This window comes from Falco punctatus (assembly GCF_963210335.1).
Source record: "Falco punctatus genome assembly, chromosome: 9".
Taxonomy (NCBI): domain Eukaryota; kingdom Metazoa; phylum Chordata; class Aves; order Falconiformes; family Falconidae; genus Falco; species Falco punctatus.
In genome coordinates this window covers 19023979-19044421 of record NC_137589.1, presented here as the reverse complement: position 1 = coordinate 19044421, position 20443 = coordinate 19023979, and the positions used below count along the sequence as shown (strand labels likewise).

The 20443-nt window shown below is 48.0% G+C and overlaps 1 protein-coding gene across 1 annotated transcript in view; it reads right to left on the bottom strand.

The window, feature by feature from the left end:
- The window catches only part of COL13A1 (collagen type XIII alpha 1 chain), a 94587-nt gene extending 81660 nt beyond the window's left edge, over positions 1–12927 (bottom strand). Inside the window, exons 1-3 of the mRNA XM_080401317.1 lie at positions 10281–12927; positions 9773–10082; positions 2261–2330 (exon numbers count right to left, since the gene is read on the bottom strand). Coding sequence (XP_080257443.1) covers positions 2261–2330; positions 9773–10082; positions 10281–10282 — 382 coding nt within the window. The 5' untranslated portion in view covers positions 10283–12927. The remainder of the gene's footprint in view (positions 1–2260; positions 2331–9772; positions 10083–10280) is intronic.
- Between the last annotated feature and the right edge of the window lie 7516 nt (positions 12928–20443).

The window sequence follows — 20443 nt, the reverse complement described above, 5'->3', positions numbered from 1 at the left end:
ATACTTCTCAGTGCTTCTGAATACCTTGGTGTCCCACAAGGGTCATGTCTGGTCCTTAGGGCATTTTAAACACAAGGGGAAAAATGCATTGGGGAAAAGTATTCCCAAGGTCTCGGGCATGTTTAAACAGCACGACAGTGCTTTCAGGTGGCCTGCATTGCATCAGCCTGGAGACAAAAGGGAAACACCCCCAGAGCAAAGGGTCTGAGATGAGACAACAGCTGGCTGAATGTGCCTTCATTTCAGCACTGCCCAAAGCTAACCAAGACTTCACCTGCCACATCAGCTTTGGACCATAGCTTCATTTCCCTCAATGGATTAGCCAGCAGGGTACAGGACATTTTTACAAACAATTTCTGTGCCCATAGGATATTTGATGGAGACAGGCAAGTTTGACTGGTAAAAAGGAAGCCTGAGCCTTTACGAGACATTTATTATTATTGTTTCTCTGTATCAAAGTTGTCCTTCAGAAATACCATGATCTTAATGGAATGAATGGATGCCTAAGCGTTATGAGAAATCAGCACTTACTGCTGCCAAGACTTCACAAGGGATGTGAGTATCTGTAACCAAGTACTATGATCTTGATGCTGAAATACTCAGGTGATTCATCTATCACAAATGTGGCATAGGAGGTCACATTCAGATGACGTCAAAATTCAGTGAATATCTTTTTTCTGTGCTCTGTATTCTAGTTCTGAGTTTCCTTCTCCAAGCTGGCTCAGAAACACCAGGAGAATAATCGTTCCTGTAGTTTTATAGCATTTATATGTCAAGTCTAGGAAGGAACTTGAAAATGGAGTACTGCTATGGTTTGTGTTCCCACTGAAGAGAAAAGGTTGAAACTTAAAAACAGTTGAACTCAGTTTTGATCTGATCACTGGAGAAGAGATACTTAGAACACATTTCACTTGTAATGATTTTTAAATTTAAACCAAAGTAGTTCCTGTTGTTTCTTACTGGGACTAAAAAGAAAGCCCAACAGTCCTGATGTGGACTAGCCAAATCAGGCATTTTCCAGTGTTCTACAATCTGGATCATGGATTTTATCTCTTTTCCCACACAAACCTGTATAGCTTTACCTCTTGCTTTTATGAGCTGCTACCCCACAAATCCATTTTAGTCTGACAAGAAACTCTCCCTCCTATGTCTGTACACAGGTCTAAATACACTGATTTTGAAACATTACCTACAGCAAAGACAGCCCCCTTCATCATTTCATCCACCGTTATCCTACTGTTGACCATACTTAAATACACTTTGATATGCATGCCACCAGACGCTGTCAAAAAGCTCACATTGGGCATCAAAAAAAACAAAAGGAGAAACCACAGAAAATGGAGATGCTGCTTTCAGATGCTCATCCAGACACAATTTTCCCTGCCTCTTTCTTTTCAAGATAAGCTTCAGCTACTCAGTTTGGATATACACATTGAAACTTCCAAAACTTAGACTTTGGATATGAGTGGTAGCTGGCACTTCTCTGTTTTTTTCTACACAGTCAGATGCATCAAAAGACTGTAAGGAAGGCTGAATGATTCATAGTAACGGAATGAAATGCCATTCACAAATGTTTTTTCCATAGCAATTTGTCACTTATTGTATTGAAACCACTTCTGAAGATGTGTCTGAAAGAGTCTTTTGATATTAGCATGATTTAAAACATAATGCAATTAAACAATCCCATAATATTTCTGTATGTTATATGAGCAGGACCTCAAGTGACCACTTCATTCAACCCCCTGATAAATGGCTACTTTAACAGAAGGATGGCTATTATTCTGCAAGATACCTCAAATAGTTGTTTAACACCAAGGAATTCAAATCTTCCCACCCCAGAGGCATTTTGGCACACCAAAATTTAGCAGTTCAGCTCTGGTCTTGGGTCTAGCCTAAATGTCTCAACCCTTCTCAAATCAGCCAAGAAACATGCACCTCCCAAGAGCCGTTCTGCCCACTTCAAAATTGATGTCTAAAATTAATGAGAACATTTGCCCTCTAGATGTCTCTTTCTCTTTTTATTGACCACCTGGATGTCTATCACTTTTCCTATCATTTCTGCCATATGCAGAGTTACTATTTACATACATACCCGACATGTTACACACATGTCCACAACACTGATTTCCTATACCTCAAGCACATTGTTACACAAGTATGCATAACTTTGCATTCACATACCACATGACATTAAAAAAGCTTTCAACAAGATGCAGACAAAAAAGGCCCTTCCAAAGTGCTAGCCATCCCAGATGCCTACCTGCTGGGCAGTTGCATCGCTGGTGTGTGTCTCGAACTTCTCTATGTCTTGGCAAGTGGAACTTTAATTTCTGTCAGGGGAGGAAAAAAGAGCAGAAGTATTCATTAATACCATTGAAACCAAAGCCTCAAATTCTTGGAAAAGGGGGACTGGGGGTGCTGCCCAAGTAGAGATGAGAGAGACAGAGCAGAACAGTTTGGGAATTAAGAAAGGCATTAAAGATCATAGTCTTTAACTAGAAATGTGGGGGTTGATTGGAAGCAGGCTGAGGGAGTTTCGTAATGGCCTCCAAATGTGGTCCTCCTGACAGGCATTACAAAATCAAGAGCCAGCAGTGGCGAATAAAGAGGTGACTGTGTCCTCATGAGAAAGCCATGTTTTCAGAAGACCCACTCAGCAGATGAAAAACAGAGATCTGAAGCAGGTACTCTTCTCCTCTGTGGCACACACTTATGCTCATGGAGACACCTGGACAGACAGAATAGTCCCACTGAAAAACTGTGGCTGAAGGTGGCCTGATTAAACAGCAATGGCATTTCCTGAAATCTTCAGAGGCTGTGAATTTTTCTTCAAGCATAGAACAAGACAAAACCTATCAAGAGCTTCAACAAGGTGGAATCACATCAAAATTTGCATTTCCAATGAGTTTTTGGATTTTTAACAGTGCCAGCATGTAAGTCTCCTGCTCTCTGGCCCCATCTGTGAATCTCTTAAAGGGGCAACAGAGTCCACCTGAGGCCACCACATCTTCCCTCACTGGAAACATTATTAAAATTGACCCAAGTCCTGAGCAAAATGTGTTTTAGGGACAGCATCCACACCACCACTCATAGACTTTATTAAAATAACTGATTTAGTGAAGAAAATGCAAATCAATCCAAATAAGTTATTCATTAATGCCTGTGAACCGCACTGGGTTAATGATTTGAGATTATTTGAGAAGACTGACTGCCAGGATGCCTGTACTAAGGAGTCACTCCCTCTTCCATTCTAACCCTCAAGCCCAACTGTTCATCCCAGTTGCACCTTATTATTGTCCAGTCTACTTCACAACAGAGGCCAACATTTCAAAAGAAATAGCCTGATGTTGGGCTCAACAGAAGCCCATGCCCAGGATCATATAGAAATTATGTGATTTGCTCAAGTAAAAAAGCACCTTCCTGCAAGAAGGTATGAGTCTGGGGAAAATTTCTCTTAGGAAAAAACTAAAGCAGCATATTTCTGCCTGGAATGAGGGAAGGCAGAACTGGCTGGAACACTTCTATTTTTCACTTTGAAATGACTGGCTTCCTTATTGCAAGTCAAAATCACTAAGGGTTGTTGTGACTGACTAGAAATTGAATATTTTCAGAGCTTTTTTTTTTGCATGGTAGGCTGAAATGTTTTGATAGTGAGTTGATTTGATATCGGGACAAGGAAAGGGTTTCACACAAGGAGAATTGCCAGTTCCCATAACAGCATTTTATCTGTATTTACCTTCTCAGTTTAAAAACACAGATATGTGAATCTTCGCGTTTGGGCACTTTCCCATCTAGCTGCCACCCCCAGATGGCATGGCTTTGCCCTGCAGCGCTGCCTGGCTTCAAATGCTTTGTGCTAATGGTCAAACATGGGCACAAATCAGACAGTGGAGCCTTTATTTGGATACTCACACTGGTATGTAGACATACGCGTTCCCATTTCCATCTCCACATGTGCCAACCAAAATGTCTGAACACTAGACTGCCACATTTGGGTGGGGTTCCCATGTTTGGGAACTGGGCTTAGCACAGAGAAGTGATGGTTCACACAGGCGGGAGCAGAAAGTAATTTCCTAGCCAGCGAGGGTCCGAACAGCCTGGCTGCAGTGGGGCCCTTTATAGGACAGAAATCTGCAAGGAAACGTGCAACAGATCCCTGCCCCACCAAGTGCAGAGACCTCAGGGGCCAAGGGGGAATGGCTCAGGGGGGAAGGCAGAGCTAGGGTGTGCTGCAAGAGGTCTTGGCTGGGTTGCTCTGCCGGCACACGAGGAGAGGAGAGGAGCAGCATAACTGGACTTACTAGGGAAGTGATGACCCAGCAGGGCTTGAGCATGACTAGGAGAGGAACAGAAACGATAGCATTTCCCCATAACTATCTGCAAGGTCAGGGTAGTGGAAACACCTCAGACAACTGAAATAGCCTTCTCAGGGATGGGGGCTCCTTGGGAGGGAGGTGCAAATACTGCTGGGAAGGGCTGGGGGGTACAGCCCCAAGCACCGGTACCATGCAGCCATCAGGCACTCACTGGCATTGGGCATTTTCCCCATCCCTGGTCATCGCAGTGCTTCCCTGGAGCCCAGGAACTCTGCACATCCCTGGGGAGTGCAAAGGGCAGTGGTGCCGTGGGATTGCTCCCCTTCAGCAGGAGGCAAAACCTACTAGGAATTTAGGAGTGCCTGGAGTTCAGTTTCCTGCACAGTCTATTAAACAAACACTAACTGCAACAGAAAAAATCCTGGCTTCTGGAGACCTCAGTTCAACTTCAGGTTGAGATGGTGAAACAAAATGAATTCCTGGCCTTTTCTGCTTCCTTCATTACCAATGTGCAAAATACCACCAACTCAAGAAGTCAGCTTTGCTCAGGAGAGCCAAAAGAAAGGGCTTTCCTCTAAAACTGGCCTTTCAAAGAGAAAACTTTCATTCCCAGGCAAAACAAAATCTTTCTGTTCCAGGGCAAGGTTGACTTCTGTAACCAAAACCAAAAGAACATGGTCTCTGGCAGTCTAGTGTTTAAGATTTCCTTTCTTGGATCTGGGGTTTGCTATTTCAACTGGGGGACACCTAGAGGATGAAACATCAGAGCAGCAACACCTACACATATGAAGGTGGCTGAAAAAGCCTTTGCCAGAACTGGGGCCACAGCTGACCAGCTCTGACTTGGGGACTGTGCAGCACTGTGTATTTGGGGAGCCGAAACGGAAAAACCTTCTGTCTGCATGAGGGCTATGCCAGAAAAGTTGGGTTGAAACACATGCTGGAAACGGGCAATAAAGCCAGCACGGGCTTTTCCCTTGGGTTTTGTTAACTCACTGCTAGCGTGACAGGACAGGGCTGACTTGGGTGGACAGAGCAGTGAAAGCGAGACCTCTTCTGACATTAAAAGACCATGGCTGTGGCCTCCTAAACCTTGCAAGTGCCTGTCTATTTTGGATGGGCACTTGAGATTAGGTGAAAGAGAGGGCACTTCTTCAAAGGGGGCAGATTAATAGCTCTTTAGCACATGTAGTTGTTTGCAGTCACCCAGGGAGGTGAAATCATTTCCCACCACTATCTCCAGCAGCTAAAAGAAACATGTCTCAAATAGATAATCTATTACAACCATAAAGAGGATTTCAGGGGTGGGTGGTTTTGTTAACTCTTATTGTTTTATCTCCAATTTAGCTGTTTTTTCTTAAAGGGCCAGCTTCTGGAATCACAGGACCATGTGGCATAGAGCAAACGCAAACAGCGAGCCCTCCCTGATAGAGCAAAAAACCTGGAATTAACACCATCTAGGTTCAAGGATTGCAAGCAGTTGAAATGAAGTGGGACTTAGCTGCCAGAGAAACTGGAAGAAAAAAAATAGATCTCATGATTTTGGGGTGGAAAACACTAAGCTAAAGATTGAGGCAGTGGATGTTTAGAGCAATCTTGCTGACCCTGGGAAGCAGAATTGAGCAGTGTGCTTTGAGACACTGAAGAAAAAGGAGGAATAAAAAGCTTTAAGTCAGGAGGGAAAGGGAGTTTTCAGGTATCCTTCCTTTGCTTCCATAAGTAAGGAAATAGTCCCAGGTAAATGAGCCTATTGGGAAAGCAGTGAGGATCCATGCTCCCTCCCCATCCATGGCACAGTCCCTGAATCCTTTCAGCACCACTAAAGACACAAAAAATACCCTCAACACAAGCCTCTGAGAGCCTGAGTGCGTTCATCACAGTGCAGAGGGACAGCTGATCTTCCCCCAGACTTTACAGGGTAACTGCTGTTTTACACATACACACACTTCTCTCTACAAGCACACAGATTCTGCGTTTTTTTCCTAGTAGCAGCACTGAATCCATCCTGCTCTCCACCCTGATGAGCTTTTGGCAAATGAAGTAGTACCAAATGTTACCTGGCACAGGGAAGGACCGTGTTTTCTTCTTTGGAAAGAAGAAAACATTTGCCTCTCCTGCAAATGCCAGTAGTGAGTTTATTTGTGCTCTTTGTATGATTTTATAGTATCCCATAAATGCAGAGGAATTCCTGCACAGAGTTAAAGTTCTCCCTGATCTACCTGGTATTGCCCTGTTCCACACAGAGGTTTTTGTGGGAAAACTCAGTCAATTTGTGTCTGGTAGAAAATTCCCATCTGGTATTCACTGACACTGTTCAGAGGTTTACACAGCAGTGAATGAAGCAGCACTGGTCAGGCTGCTTCTGGGAAAGCATCTGCCGCCCTCTCCTCGCTCATCCTGATCCGAGTTGGAAACACTGCTACAGCAAGCTATGGGCGCTCCATAACTGGGCTGCAAGACCAGGAAAACATCCCCACCAGGTGGCTTAAAATTTACATTTAGAACAAACCAACCCAGCTCCTCTCCCTGCCAGTTTGCTTTATATTTGCTTGTCTGGAAGATGGGCACCTAACAGGACTTTGGCATTTTGCACTTTTCAGTGCAATCTGTATGGTGTCCCCATGGCTGCTCACAGACCCTCGGGAACCTCTGGGCACACCTGGCACAAATACGGCACAGTCTGGAGGCCACCACACACTCCAGCACAGAGCAGTAAGGGGTTTGAGCATAAACTTAGAGCTCCTCTATCAGCACTTGCAGACTTTCCTTCTTCATGTTCCTCCAGCTGATCTTCACAGCCACCAAAGCTAGAAACATGCTCCTGTGCCCATGCCCTCACCTCCCACGTCCCTCCCTGGCTTAGACCAGCTTTTTGCAAAGCCAGTTGCTTTAAAGCTTTGCTATTTTATTTTATGATGGATAACACTGAGCTGGCAGCTGTGAAACCCATTAAGGTTGAAACACCAGGAAACTCTGTGAGGATGTGGCAGTGAGAAGCAGTGAGGGTCTGAGCAGGGGGGGAATGAATATTTCACTTTCACGTCCATCATGGCAAACCCAGCCACAGCCCGTCTCCCCCCAGTCACACCAGGCACTGTCTCTTGCTTTCCTCATTTTAATTCCTACATCCTTCCTCTGCTCCTCTATCTTTCCTGGTTTTCCCTATCCTTGTCCCTCATCAGCCAGTCCAGGACACCCATCCAACTTAGCCCCACTTCAGACCTAATGAAAAGGAGGACCAGGAGATTTGGTTTTCTTTCCTAAGCAAAAGCCCATATGCCACCCCACCATCTGTCTGCCAGCAGACCCCCTCCCTGAACCTCAAGCCACTTGGCCCACACCAGTGCCTCTGGCTGTGCTGTGGGGGTCTGAAGTAGCTGATTTAGGACTTTAGCTGAAGCAGGCAGCAGAGCTGGGGACGGTCTCCTCCCCAGGGGGCACAGCCCTCCTTCCCCCATGGGCAGCACACCTTCCCAGGTATAAAGGGACAGGAGACCTGGGTCAGGCATCCCTGCTCCTCCACAGGCTCCATCACCTTTTTCCAAGCTATTTTTGCAGCTGTGCCCCATTAGAGAGCTGGTAACCCCAACAGTACCTGGGAGCAAGTGCCCCTCAGGCAGTGGTTCCTGTCCCATGACTGCTCTCCACATGGACTGCAAGGGGGCTGGGACCGTCCAGGGGCTCAGGAGGGGCTGCTTAGAGAACAGAGGTGCTGCCGGGCATGTGGGCATCACAAGAGCCTCACTTCCTTGCTAAGCCGGGCTATAAAAAGGCGGAAAGGTGCAGCGGCCAGCAGAGCCAGCAGGACACAGGGGGCCATCCGGCCCCCGGGCACTGCTCCCGGGAGGCGTCCTGTGGCACGTCTCAAATCACTTGGTAGACATAAACTGTGACTTCCCTGGAGATTCGTGCCAGCAGCAATGAAGGGACTGCTACACATTATCCCCCGCCCAGTGTTGGGGAAGGAGTCCCTGTGAAAGGGCGCAACCACAAGGCACAGGTCCAGCCACTTGCAACACTTCTACCTCCCTTAAAAGCCTTTTTTCTGTGGGGTATTGCTCCATGGACACTGTCTCCCCCTTATTCCTCATCCAAAGAGACCATTCAAAACCACATTTCTCAGCTCCTACGAGTTTGTTGACTTGAGGTTCACAGTTTTTGGCTGCAAACCCCAGCTGATCCAGGGACTGTTCCCATAAGACCCATAAACAGTAGCCAAGCCTGTCAACTGTAGGTTTAAACTCCTCACTACAGACCTTTTCTGCTCCTAGAACACAGCGGGGGGGGATGGTTCTCGGGGGGGGGGGTGTGTGTCCCCAGGTCCCCCCAGGTGCCAGGCAGCACTGCCCTGCGGCAGGTCCCAATAGTCACTCTGATCATCCCATTCTTTGCCTCATTTGGCAATAGCAGCACATGAGATCTTTTCAAGACACAAACAGGTTTTGGGCTGGCCCTGGGGATCTCTCCAGCCTGTCTCTAGCCAAGGCTGAAGTAAGCACAAAAAAAGAGAGATGGGTGGAAATGGCCCCAGCCCTGAATCTCAGCCTTAAGCCTCCCCTAGAGCTGTGAGAACAGGTTAGTGTGGACCTTCCTGGAGACTGTAGAGATGTGAGCCACCATCTGCTCCCTGACACATGTCAAAACCACTTCAAAGCCCTGACAAGGCAAGGAATACTGCAGGATACTCATCCTGCCCAGGGTAGGGGTACCCAGGCAGCCCTCAGTAGCATCAGCACAGCAAAGTAAAATGTCATCGACAAAAATCTGTACTTTTGGGCCCTCTTTATTGGTCTGCTGAAGCTCAGGCTTCTTCAGCAGCAGCTGTGCCCTGTCCTCAAAGGAAGAGCCCACTGTCTCCAGTGGAGTTTGGATGGGGTTCAAGCAAGCATAGCACAGCCATATGCTCTGCTCTGATGCTCTGACAGTACCAGAAACTATCCTGGCAGTGCCAGGGTATCTCATTTTCCTCAGTCAGGAACCACAGAAGAGGTCAGGGCTGGCATGGCAGCAAATGAAGCCTATCATGACATCGGTGTGTTTGCAGTTACTTCCTCCTTTGGCCACACCAGCTGTAGCATGCCTTGCCTGTCACTCTCCTGGGGCTCAAACCCACACTGAATTCCCAGGTTTAACCTCTAGCTCTGACTCTTACAGCAGGCAACGCCACCAGTCACCAAATGGGTAGGGCTGGAGGCTCTTCCCTCCCTGCTAGGACCAGGTATGAGGTCTCTCCCTTTGCAAAGTGCCGGGGCTCAGCTACAGCATGGGCTGAACCAGAGGGAAGCAAATGCCAGGTGGATCCAAGAGGTGGGAGGGACCTGAAGGCATGGGAAATTCAACTTAGCAGCATCACTTGTGCAGAGATACACTTTTAAGGGGGTTAAAAAACAAATAATGCAACTATGCAAGCATCCACGCGCCTAAAATCTATACACACAAAATGAAAGGATACCAACCTCATCAAGCAGTTGGTCAACTCGTCCCAAAATAGCTGTCTCCATTTGGTCTGCTGAGAGCCAGGCAGGGAGCTGTGTGGGTCTGTCTGCTTCCAAGTGGGACACCCGGGACTGCAGATCGGAGGTCCGAAAGTACAGCAGGAGGCTCAGCACCAGAGAAAGCAGGGAGACACCAGGCAGCCCTGAGCCCAGCAGGAGAGGGAGGCGGCAGCATCTCTCCCCATCGCTGGTCCTGGAGGGAGCCACGCACCCCCTGTCAAAAGCTGCCTCGCTGACGCCTTTCCAGCTCTTCTCTTCCAACATTCCCTCCCTGTCCTGAGAAACAATAAATAAATAAATAGAATAAATAAAGCCTCACTCCTACTCCAAGAAGCACAATCCAGAAGGCATAGAAAAAGAGCGTCCAAGGGGATCCCAGTGCCAGCAAATGACAAATAACAGCAATAATGACAAAAGTGAGTGGAGGGGAGGGGGGTGTCGTTAAAAAATAAAAACAAACCACACACACATAAAAGGGGTGCAGAAAAAAAGGATCCAACTGCAGCAAAGAGTGGGAGAGGAAAAAGAAAAATCTGATGAGGATATTTTTTTTTCCTCTTGTGTTTCAGTCTTTTGGTTCGCTGGTAGGTTTTTGTTTCCTTCTAAGCTGCCAATTTCAGTTCCTTCGCAAACTGGCCAGGAGCTCGCACATGAAAGTCCCCATTAGAGAGAGGTAATTCTCAGCTGCTCCGGCGACGTTGTGCTCTGGCTGATCGTGGCTCCCCTGTAACATGACACACTCCCTCCGAACTACGGGGCTGGGATGAGCGAGCTGCGCGGCTTCCCAAAGTAACCTCCTCTGCTCACCCTCTCTCTCCACCTCTGCCTTGCAGCATGATTTATTTATTTATGCAAAACACCAGGGTGGGATCAGGCAGCGGGACGCCCCTGTCCCACTCAGTCCCCAAACCACCTCTCCGCCGCCAGCCCTTCCCTTTGAAGTTACACTCGCCAAGGTTATTTATAGCGGCAGGAAAGAGACTGTAAAGCAGAGGCTGGGCTCACACCAGGCTGCGTCTTTCTTTCCTGCCCGCAGCCAAAGGGCATTTTACAAGATGGTACAAACAGGCTGTCGCGTCCCCCGCGCAGACCCCAGGGCAGCTCTGAGACACCAGCAGTGGGGTAGTCTGACCCCAATATTTTGAAGAGAGCAGCCAGGCAGGGTGAGAACCAGAGAGACACATCTGGAAACAAGACCTGGCAGCTGAGGGCTCTGCAAAAAACAAGCAAAGGGCAGCAGGGAGCAACACCCCAGGCGGGCAAGCTGCAGTGCGAAGGGGGAACCTTTTGGGCTCGGTTTGGGCATACAACCTACCGAGCCTGGGGGGCACCGAGGGCGGCCAGAGGAACTAATGTGCTGAGGCCCTCTAGTGAAGCAGAGCTTCCCGTCACCTCCTCCGTGTCCTCCCAGGCATGAGGTGCTGGACAGAACACCCCCTTGGCGGGGAGCAGTCTCCCCAATACGTGCTGTAGAGTAGCTCTGAGCCACGCGTCTGGGAAACAAAGCCTCTTTCTGTTCTTCAGGAGCAAGGGAGGCCCACCTCTCCCAATTTTTCCGAGTATGACATGCAGTATTTTATCCTCCAGGGTGACATGCAGGCTCTACTGAGCCCCTGCCTGTCCATCTGTCCATCCTTTGATCCCCTTCTTGAGTGCACACAGCAGCGAAGCAGCACAAAGCCCACTGCGATACACAATCATTAAAACCCAAGCAGCAAATTGGTCTCTTAAAATCAGGCTCCCTTGTGGCTCTTTCGCTGTCATTTACACATTTTAAATGAAGATTGTGCGTGCAGCCTGTGCTGGAAATTACTGGCAGAGAAAACTCATATTCATCTCTTGCCCGGTCTCTGTTTCAGAGGGCTGGAAGAAACAGACGTTCTGGGAGCAGGTTAAAGCAAGCATGAGCTGTTTCTTCTCCACCAGACAAACCCTTGGAGGGCCCAGTAGCACACAGCCCTGATTCTTTGAATGGCCTCATGCCTTTCACAGCCACTCGCTTCCCGAAATGGGGTTTTAGCGTCTGCAAGGCAGGAAATCCTTTCTTTATTTCTTTTAGCAGGTTTCTTGTCATCTCACTGCTCAAATTCATATTGCTGCTCTGGCACGCATGGAAAACACCCCTCTGATGGCTGTAGCCTTTCAAAAGTATGAGTGGGGCAGAACCATGTAACCCAGAGACCTGATGCACACAGGGTGTCTCTTTGTTCGGAGGCACAGCCAGCCTGGTCTCCTACCTTCTCCTCAGCCTCTTCTCAGCTATGCCTGTGTTAGCAGCTTATTTCTCTGAGAAATAAAAAGGAGTTTCTGAGGCTGTGGCTCTGCCAGAGAAGAAACATGGTCCATGGAGCTATCTTAAGATGCTATCTGCCATCATAGCAAATAAGCAGACAGTGGTAAAAGAAGAAGACATGCTTAGAGACTGACAGTGCAGTGTTTGGGAAGCAGAGATCTACACAGGGAAGTAACAGTTGGCAGCTGGGATGCTGAGCATCCTAGAGAGCTCTGAAGTACACTACTTAAAGACTGGGGTTGAACTGCTGATGACTACAGCTACTTGCCTGTGTTATACATAGTTTCACCAAAAGCTCTCTCCTTCTCCCCACCCCTCCACCCCCCTTTATACCAGCCCAAGCACTAAAATCACAAAAATGCACCCTTTAAGCTGAAAATGGAAATCTGTTGGGTGTCTACATTTCATTTCCCCACGCTGGCTGGGGAGAGCTCTCTGCTCTTTCTCTCTGATTTCTGACAGAGATCCTGCTGTCCAGACACAAGCATCGCCTGAATGACTCTGTAAGTACCTTTTCCTGCCTCCCCACCAGCCCCTCTCCAGCTGATCAGTTCATTTAGGGGGTATGTCATAGCTGCTGTAGGCTGGGGAGCTGCACTCAGCCAGGTTTCACGTGGAAGCCTTAGCTGCAGATGTGCAGGAGGGTAATTTTTCTATCCATGAGGCCTTAAGGAGCCCTGTCATCCCATGCCAATAGAAATGGACTAATTTAACTATGAATCTGAGCCAGCGCATATTGAGTCTGCAGCACTGTTCACCAAACAAGCTGCCTCCAGAGACAGGCCCTGGCACGTGGAGTCATCTCATTGCTCCTTGAGTGGAGCACAGACCAACCTTCAGCTCTCTCGGCAGCCTCGGAGGAGGTGGGTGCTGGCCTGAAACCAGTCCTCCTTCAAGTTCATGACTCTTGAGACTGGTCAAGTAGAAGCAGATGCTCAGTTGCAATCAAGGGAGTGATTTCACTGACCGGTGACTCTTCAAGCAGGCTAGATTGCCCTCAATACGCTGAGCTTGAGGTTATATCCCTCTCTCCTCAGGGAGGTTGATGCAATGCCTTACAAGGACAGTTACCACACACTTCCGCTGCTTCTAACAGGTCCTCCGGGGTGGTTATGGACCTCAGCACAAACATGTAATGAAATCTGTAGCAAATATAAAACAAAATATACCTCCTAAAGAGCTGAACCCCTCTATACAATGAAAGAAAACATTTCACATCTAGCACATGGCACTGGGTCAATTGACATGCTGGACATGGTTACATACAGGTATGGAAGCCTCCAGATTTATCAGTATGTAGCTGGTACTGGCACTTTGTCCTTCTCAAGGGCATTTGCATGTGGGCAAAATGCTTTACAGAGAGGTTGTTCAGTGCTTCCCTGTGACAGACACACAGAGCTCACAAAGGGGCATGACATGCAGGAATTCCTTGCAGGGCACAATGTGGTTCCTTGCAAGAGACCATAAACCCTCTTTGACCCCAGGTAGGTACTGTGGGCATGAACCCCTCCACACCACACACAGGGTAGGCCAGAAATGGAAGAGCTGTGCATGGATGAGGTTCTTGCTTCCACATACATGGTTCAAGCCAGCAAGGTATCTACAGCAAGTCTTTGTTTGGCCTGGAAAGGGGTGGGCAACAGCAGCAGGCCTTTCTCACTTACCTTCATTTTAAGCAGAGCCTTTCATTAAAAAAATTTAAAAAATTAAAAAATGCCCTTCCTGTCACTAGCTAGAAATTGAAGCCAACTGTATGGAGATGACTGTGCACTCAATCCCACCAGCAATCTCCAAAACTGCCTGAGGAGAACATCCCCTTTACAGGCCAATTACTAGGGAGAAAAATCCCACCCCATTTCTCTTTTTCTTTCTGGGTTGGTTTTCTTTTTTAACTCTCAGGAAATGTGGGGGTCTTGGTGTGCTCAAACGAGCCATTAACTAGCAGCCGACATCTCCAGCTATTGTAAATATATTAACTCGAGGTCTTTCGCTGCATTTATTAGACTCAAGAACAACATCTGGAAACAGATGTTTTCTGAGAGCAAAAGAGAGGATGGAGGAGGGGAAAAAAACAAGGCGGGGGGAGGACCCTTGCAAGTGTAATTGCATGGGTCTGCAGACCATCCCTTTGCAAAATGCTGCTCAGATGCAAGAGGCTGAGGACAGCACAGCTACATCCATCTTAGGCAAGGCAGTGAGAGCAGGACATCTCAGGGAAGCCTGTTTGAGAGCAACAGTGATGGGGGAATAGAAAAACCTACATCTGCTTTCAGGGCCCTTGTGATGAATGGTCATAACACTCTCACAAAAATGGGATATGAGGGTGGGGTGGTGGGGTTTTTTTCCTATCCTGGTCATGGGCCTTCCTAGTTCTCAGTTGCTCTGCGGCCTAGAGACTGCCAGGCTCATGGACAGTAATGTCACCTCCCTAGAAGTTTGGCAGCATCTGCCACAGGGACCCACAGAGTGGGCAAGGTCTAGAGTCCCCACGGGACACCACCACAGTGTCCCATCTACCCCAAGCAGCCCTTCTTCAAAGGGCAAGCAGAGTGGAAACCTCCCATCCCAAGGACTGTGAAGGACCAAGAGGTCCTGCTCTGACTTGGAGTCTCCATGCCATGGCTCAAGTTCAGACAATATTTAGAGAATTGCATGGTGTTACTAGGGACAAAGAACAAGTAGGCACATGCACGCTTAAAAATATATCCCATAACATTATTGGTGAAACTCCATTCTCAACCAGATACACTTTGGTTTAGGCACCAGAGATGCCTAAGGTACAACAGAGATCTGAGATCAAAGCTTCCCTGCATTTCTTCTGAAGGAAATGTAATTGCACCCATACACATACACTTGGTTTTCATAACAACAACAAAAAACCCAAAACCTCCAAAACTACACAACCAGTATTTTGTCATCTTTAACTCTAGGTTCACCTCTGACATCTCCAGCCCTGTCTCTCCTCTGATACGCAGCTACAAATACTTCGCTGGTCAGGTCAGGAATATTGAGTATTACTTACCTAATTTGGCAGTTGTTTATAGCAAGTATTAAGTAGCCTATGGAGCAGAACAATTCCCGCCTGAGGAGCTGCTCTAATCCATTGTGGAGTTATAGAATAAAGACACATTTGATCCTTTGGGAAAAGGGTTATAAAAATACATGGAAAAAATGTACTGTCCGCGCATAGTAATATCGTGGCTGGTTTCAATCACTTGGTCTCCTACAAAACAAAAGGGCTTGCTGCACAATATAGACTCCTAGCCTTGACAACAGCAAGGGCAGAAAGGAAGAAGTGAAGCTGGTAGTATCTGGTTGGGGCTTTTTTTTTTCATAACCCTAAAATGCCTGAGCTCATTATTGCCTCCTTCCCATAAAAGCCAAACCAGCTTCACGCAGCTGCAGTGGTGGGAACCTGTCTCCAGGGCTGTGTGAGAACAACTGAGCAGAGCTGGGCTTCGCCAGGGGAAGGAGCAGGGGAGCCCGGCCACCAGCTGCTCCTGCAGAGGCTGGGTCAGAGCCTCCAAGAGGACTGAAGCAAACCCAGCTTTCGCATGGTTTCAGGCCAACCCTTCCTAAAGGCTGACCACCCCTTCTCCCACACCCCCCACAGAGGGAAGACTTTGCAGGAGGAGAGTGCAGGGCAGCAAGTGGTGGATGCACAATTAAGCTGCCCATGGTCCTCCTTGTGTTCTCAACCAACCTCTCACCTTTTGTTCAGAAGATGAGGGGGCATGGCTCTGAGTAAACCAGGCTCTGCATCCTTCTTTGTGGAGAAAAGAACTTTTTTCCCTCCAACAGAAGCATTTCACAACCAAGTTCAGGGTGGGGAGAAGTTTTACTTCTTTTCAGCAGCAGTTTGTTTGTGTTTTTTTCCTCCTGGTCTGGAGCTGATTTTTAATGGGTCATGCTCAGTGCCATTGGAGTCTGTAGAGACAGTCATCTCTGCTAGCCTGGTTTTTGCCATTATCTCAGTTCTTGCAGAGCATGGATGGGAAAGAGAAGCTAATTAAAAACAATATTACTATAAAAAAAAGACAAGAAAGCCTCCAGCCCTGCAGCACTACTCCCCCATATCTTGCTAGCCTAAAAACTCACGCAGCAGCCTGTGAGAAGTGGGGTTTGCTCAGGACCGAGGTATGCTTATGCCAGGAAAGCCGCTTTGGAAGCACTTGTCATTTTGGTGAACCTGGGAAATACCTGGTGCAGACTATCACTACAAGCTCTCATCCCAATGTGCAAGGCGTTAGCCTTAGCAAAGAGGCACGCAGATCAAATGCTCAAAATCTGCTCACACAAGTGGAAAAATAAGGGTGAAATTTTTCAGGCATGAAACTGGCAGAGCCAGTTCCAAGGGTGAGGGGCAGCTATCCCTGGGACACAATGTTCTCCAGCACAAGGCTGAGACTCTGAATAAGAGCTCCTCAGTTCCTCACTGCAACTCCCCTTGACTCCTTGCTGAGTAGAAAGCCTCCCTTTATTAAAGCCAAGCTCAGGCATTGTATGCTCAATTAGTTACTCATGCACCGAGGTGCTTGCCACGGTGCATTGGCACGCGTGGGACTGATAAGTCAGAGCACTGATTTGCATTTGGGTTTACCATTAAACAGTTTAGCAAGAAGCTCCTGCTGAATGCCTTCAGCCTCACTGCCCAGCCAGGCTATTGCATCCACGCCAGGGCCCCCCCTCCTCCTGCCTCCCCCTTACCTCTGTCAGCCACAGTGTTCCCATTCATCCCCCACTACCTATTTACACACATACATACATCACTAAGAAAACCCTTTCTCTTTGCCTTTGGCAGATGCATATCAGGCTTGTGCCCAGGCTGCCAGCAACCTGGGACAACCAGTCAACATATGCAGGGTGAACATGCTATAGGGTGAGTTGGAAACCCCAAAATCCTGGGGCCAAACAGGCCTGCCCAGGGGAGAAGAGATGCCGCATGCATATGCAGAGGCAGGCAGAGCTGTGTCACAGCTCTGTCTAGGAAACCAAACCCTACAGTGCTGGGGCAGGCGTGTATCCCTGCGCAAGCAGCTGGGGAACCCACAGCAGCTTTGTACAGACTTTGAAGTTGATGAATCAGAGCTGGGAGGATTGGGAAACCCAGACTAAGTGTCAACTGCAACAGGAGAAGCAAAAATAGTGAAGTGAGGCTCTCCTAGAAGACTGATTGTTTCAGAGTCCAGAAGTGAAGGGGAATGGATACAGCAAGCTCAGGAAATTGAAAATTATTTTTGGTAAATACTTCCTCTCACTCTAACACTTGGTCTTTTATCAGAGCTTGTTCAGACCCTGACAGCAGCACACAAAGCAGCTCTGCTCTGTCGTAATGCAAAAGACAGGCCCAGCAGCCAGGAGGTTAGCGGCTAATGGAGCGGAGTTGGGTTCAATTTCCCTGGAAATCACTCGCAGAGGAAAGCCAGGAGACAAAGAGCACTGCTAATGTCCTGCAATGCTGCTGCTTCCCCTGCATGGGGCAAAGCCCTCGCTTGTGCCCTCTGCCTCCCATGCTGCAGCTCCCCATGGCTCGACCTTGCACTCCAGCAGGAGGGAGAGCAAGCAAAAGTGAGGCAGGAAGGATGTGAGCCCCCATCCCTGGGAGTGGATTGCCGGTGCTGGAGAGCAGCATGGCTCGCTTCGTCAGGGTATTCCTTCCCACCACTGTTGCTTCTGCAGCACCCGATGTAAACCCTCCTGGCAGGGTGATTAACCTGCCTTATTAAAGGCAGCTCTATGAGTAAATCCTCAGCCATCTACAGAGCCTCTTCCAGCTTGTTGGGTTTTTAGCTGCCAACGAGGGCTTGTCTCCTTTTAGCAGCACCACAAGGCAACTATGGAAAGATGCTTTTCCACCCCAAAGGCACCCCTGGAAATGCTAGTTCATATGTGGGGTGCACAGGCCACAGCCAGGGCTGCAGTATTCCATCGAGGCACCGCATCCCCATCAGACTGAGTACCCAAGGGGCGTGGCCAAAGTGCCAAGGAAGCAACTTGTTTTAAGAGAAAATGCCCAATTCCTCTCGCTTGGGAGTCATTAAAGTCAACGGAAAAAAGCCCTTTTTAGCTTCCTAGGCTTTGCCACTTATGTGTCATGCCAGCTTGACGTCAGTGTAGTCACTCCAGATTTACACTGGCTCAGAAAAGGGAATCCGTTGTGACAGGTTCAAATAAGGAAAGGGGAGACCTGGGTCCTCCAGCCACCAAACGCATATCCACGTGGAGAAGCCAAATCCCCCATTTTTACCACAGCTATCTGAAACCACCTCTTGATGCATTATAGCATTGTCCCTCTTTCTTCTCACCAAATCAATGCTATGCACTTCATATGCATGAGAATAAAAATAACTGGAAGTTACACTGGTACCTGCTTCAAATTTGAGAGGGCTGTTGCTGATTACAAACAGCAGGCAGTAAAGTATATATACTTACTAGATCAATATTAAGAAGTACTAAACACACCCTTGTAATTTCCCTTTAAGGACATTAGCTTGTAACTGTGGTTCATGTCCTTAAAGCTCAAAATATCATCTTTTTTTTTCCATTTGGCCATACGCTGCTACCAATGTAGTGAATAAAAAACACTTCTTTGCCTTAAAAGGGGTCAGGAGGGAGACAGTGAGAGCGCCTCACTTCGCCAGTGCTGCTGCACACCACCCACCTTGCAAGCACCAATCTTGCCCATGTCGGTAGATGCTCCAATGGAGCAAGGCAAAGCCACCATAACCCGTGTCACCCACAGAGGTTTGCCTTTCTGGAGGGCTCTGCTGCATATCGGCGAGGGGAGAGCTGCCTCCCACCAGTGCCCCTGCCTCAACAGCGGGGGATGGTGCTTGGCTGCGCACACAACTGTCCCTGCATATTTGGAGCACGGGGGTTAGCGCAGAGGCTGAAATATCATGCCTATCAGTAGGGCCCTGTGAACAGAAAATAGCAGAGGATCTGGTGGCAGTTTCCTTTCAAGACGTACAGGAATAGCAGCACACATCTCTGCCGGATCATATGGACTGAATTCCTCAACCCAAATCCTTCAGCTTTGAATTCTTCTGCAAACCATTTTTCCCCCCTTGGCTTGTTTGTTGTTTCAGGACCACTAAATCACCAAGAATGGTTTATATTATATAATCACTATGTCCTTATTGCATTTTGAGGAGGAGACTCTGACAAACAGCCAGATCTAATTTGTACTTTAAATTGGCTTCTGGGCCAGATAATCATGCCTTCCAGATGGAAAATCCAGTTGCACTCACCAGCAGATATCCCGGTGCATTCGGCTCCCAATTCAGCTTTATCCAAAACATGCTCTGGCATTCAATTTGCGTTCTTACAGCCTCAGAGAGGCTGATGGTCACCACAGTCCCTGATGAGGCAGCACCGTTTTCCATCACCTGTACCAGTTCAGCTGTCAGCCCTGCCTCGCTGTCCTGTTGTTTTTCCTAGAAGCCTATCTGACAGCTGTAGCAGCTTTATAACTGCCACATTCAGGATTTGTCTCCCTGGGAAAGTCCTTTCAGGTTGCCTTTTCCAAGGGTGACTCTCTGCTACACTTGTTCAACCTATTTAACACTACCCCAAATAAAAAATAATTTTAAGAAGGCAAATGCCATACTGCTTTTCACACATGCAAAGATTTGGATGGCACAAGATCCTCTCGTGTCCTGCCAGGGCAGAATCAAGGATACGTTCAGCTCTGGTTTAGGTTACAGCCTGGGCCTGGACAGTGGCACGTTATGCACGGGACGCTAACCTTGGTTACAGCTACAGGGTGTTAAAATGCTGCCATTGACAGCGAAAAGCCTGAGCTGTCATTGCTTTGAAGGGGGCTAGCGAGGCAAGGTGGCAACTTCCTTAAGGCACCCCAGGACGTGGCTGGGAGCAGATCTCTGAGCTGCCCTGTTCCATGTGTCCAATTCAGGGACATGGTGGGGACAGCAGCCCAGACTGAGACATACAAACTGTATCTCACAGGCAGGTGCAATGCCTGCGGCTGGCCACTTGCTTCTATACATCCACAGGGTAACAGCATTGGAAGATGCCCATCATCTGCACTGGAGGCAGGCATAAGCCTGCATACAGGATGGCCTCAGGTCTGTGGTTTCCTCACAGTCCCTGTGACTTTTTTTTCCCCCCCTTTTAGCCTTTCTGTTGCAAGCCACATGTATTTCTAGGGCTGTATGGCCTGATGGATAGACAACTAGGTCTTTTTCCCACCTCTGCCACTCGTCTTCTTGGTGGCCTTTGGCAAGACCTTTCATTCTTTGAGTCTTAATCCCTTCCCTCTGCAGTGAAACAAGGCTGCTCTTTAAGTTGTTCTAAGATAAATTGCTGATCAGGGTTAT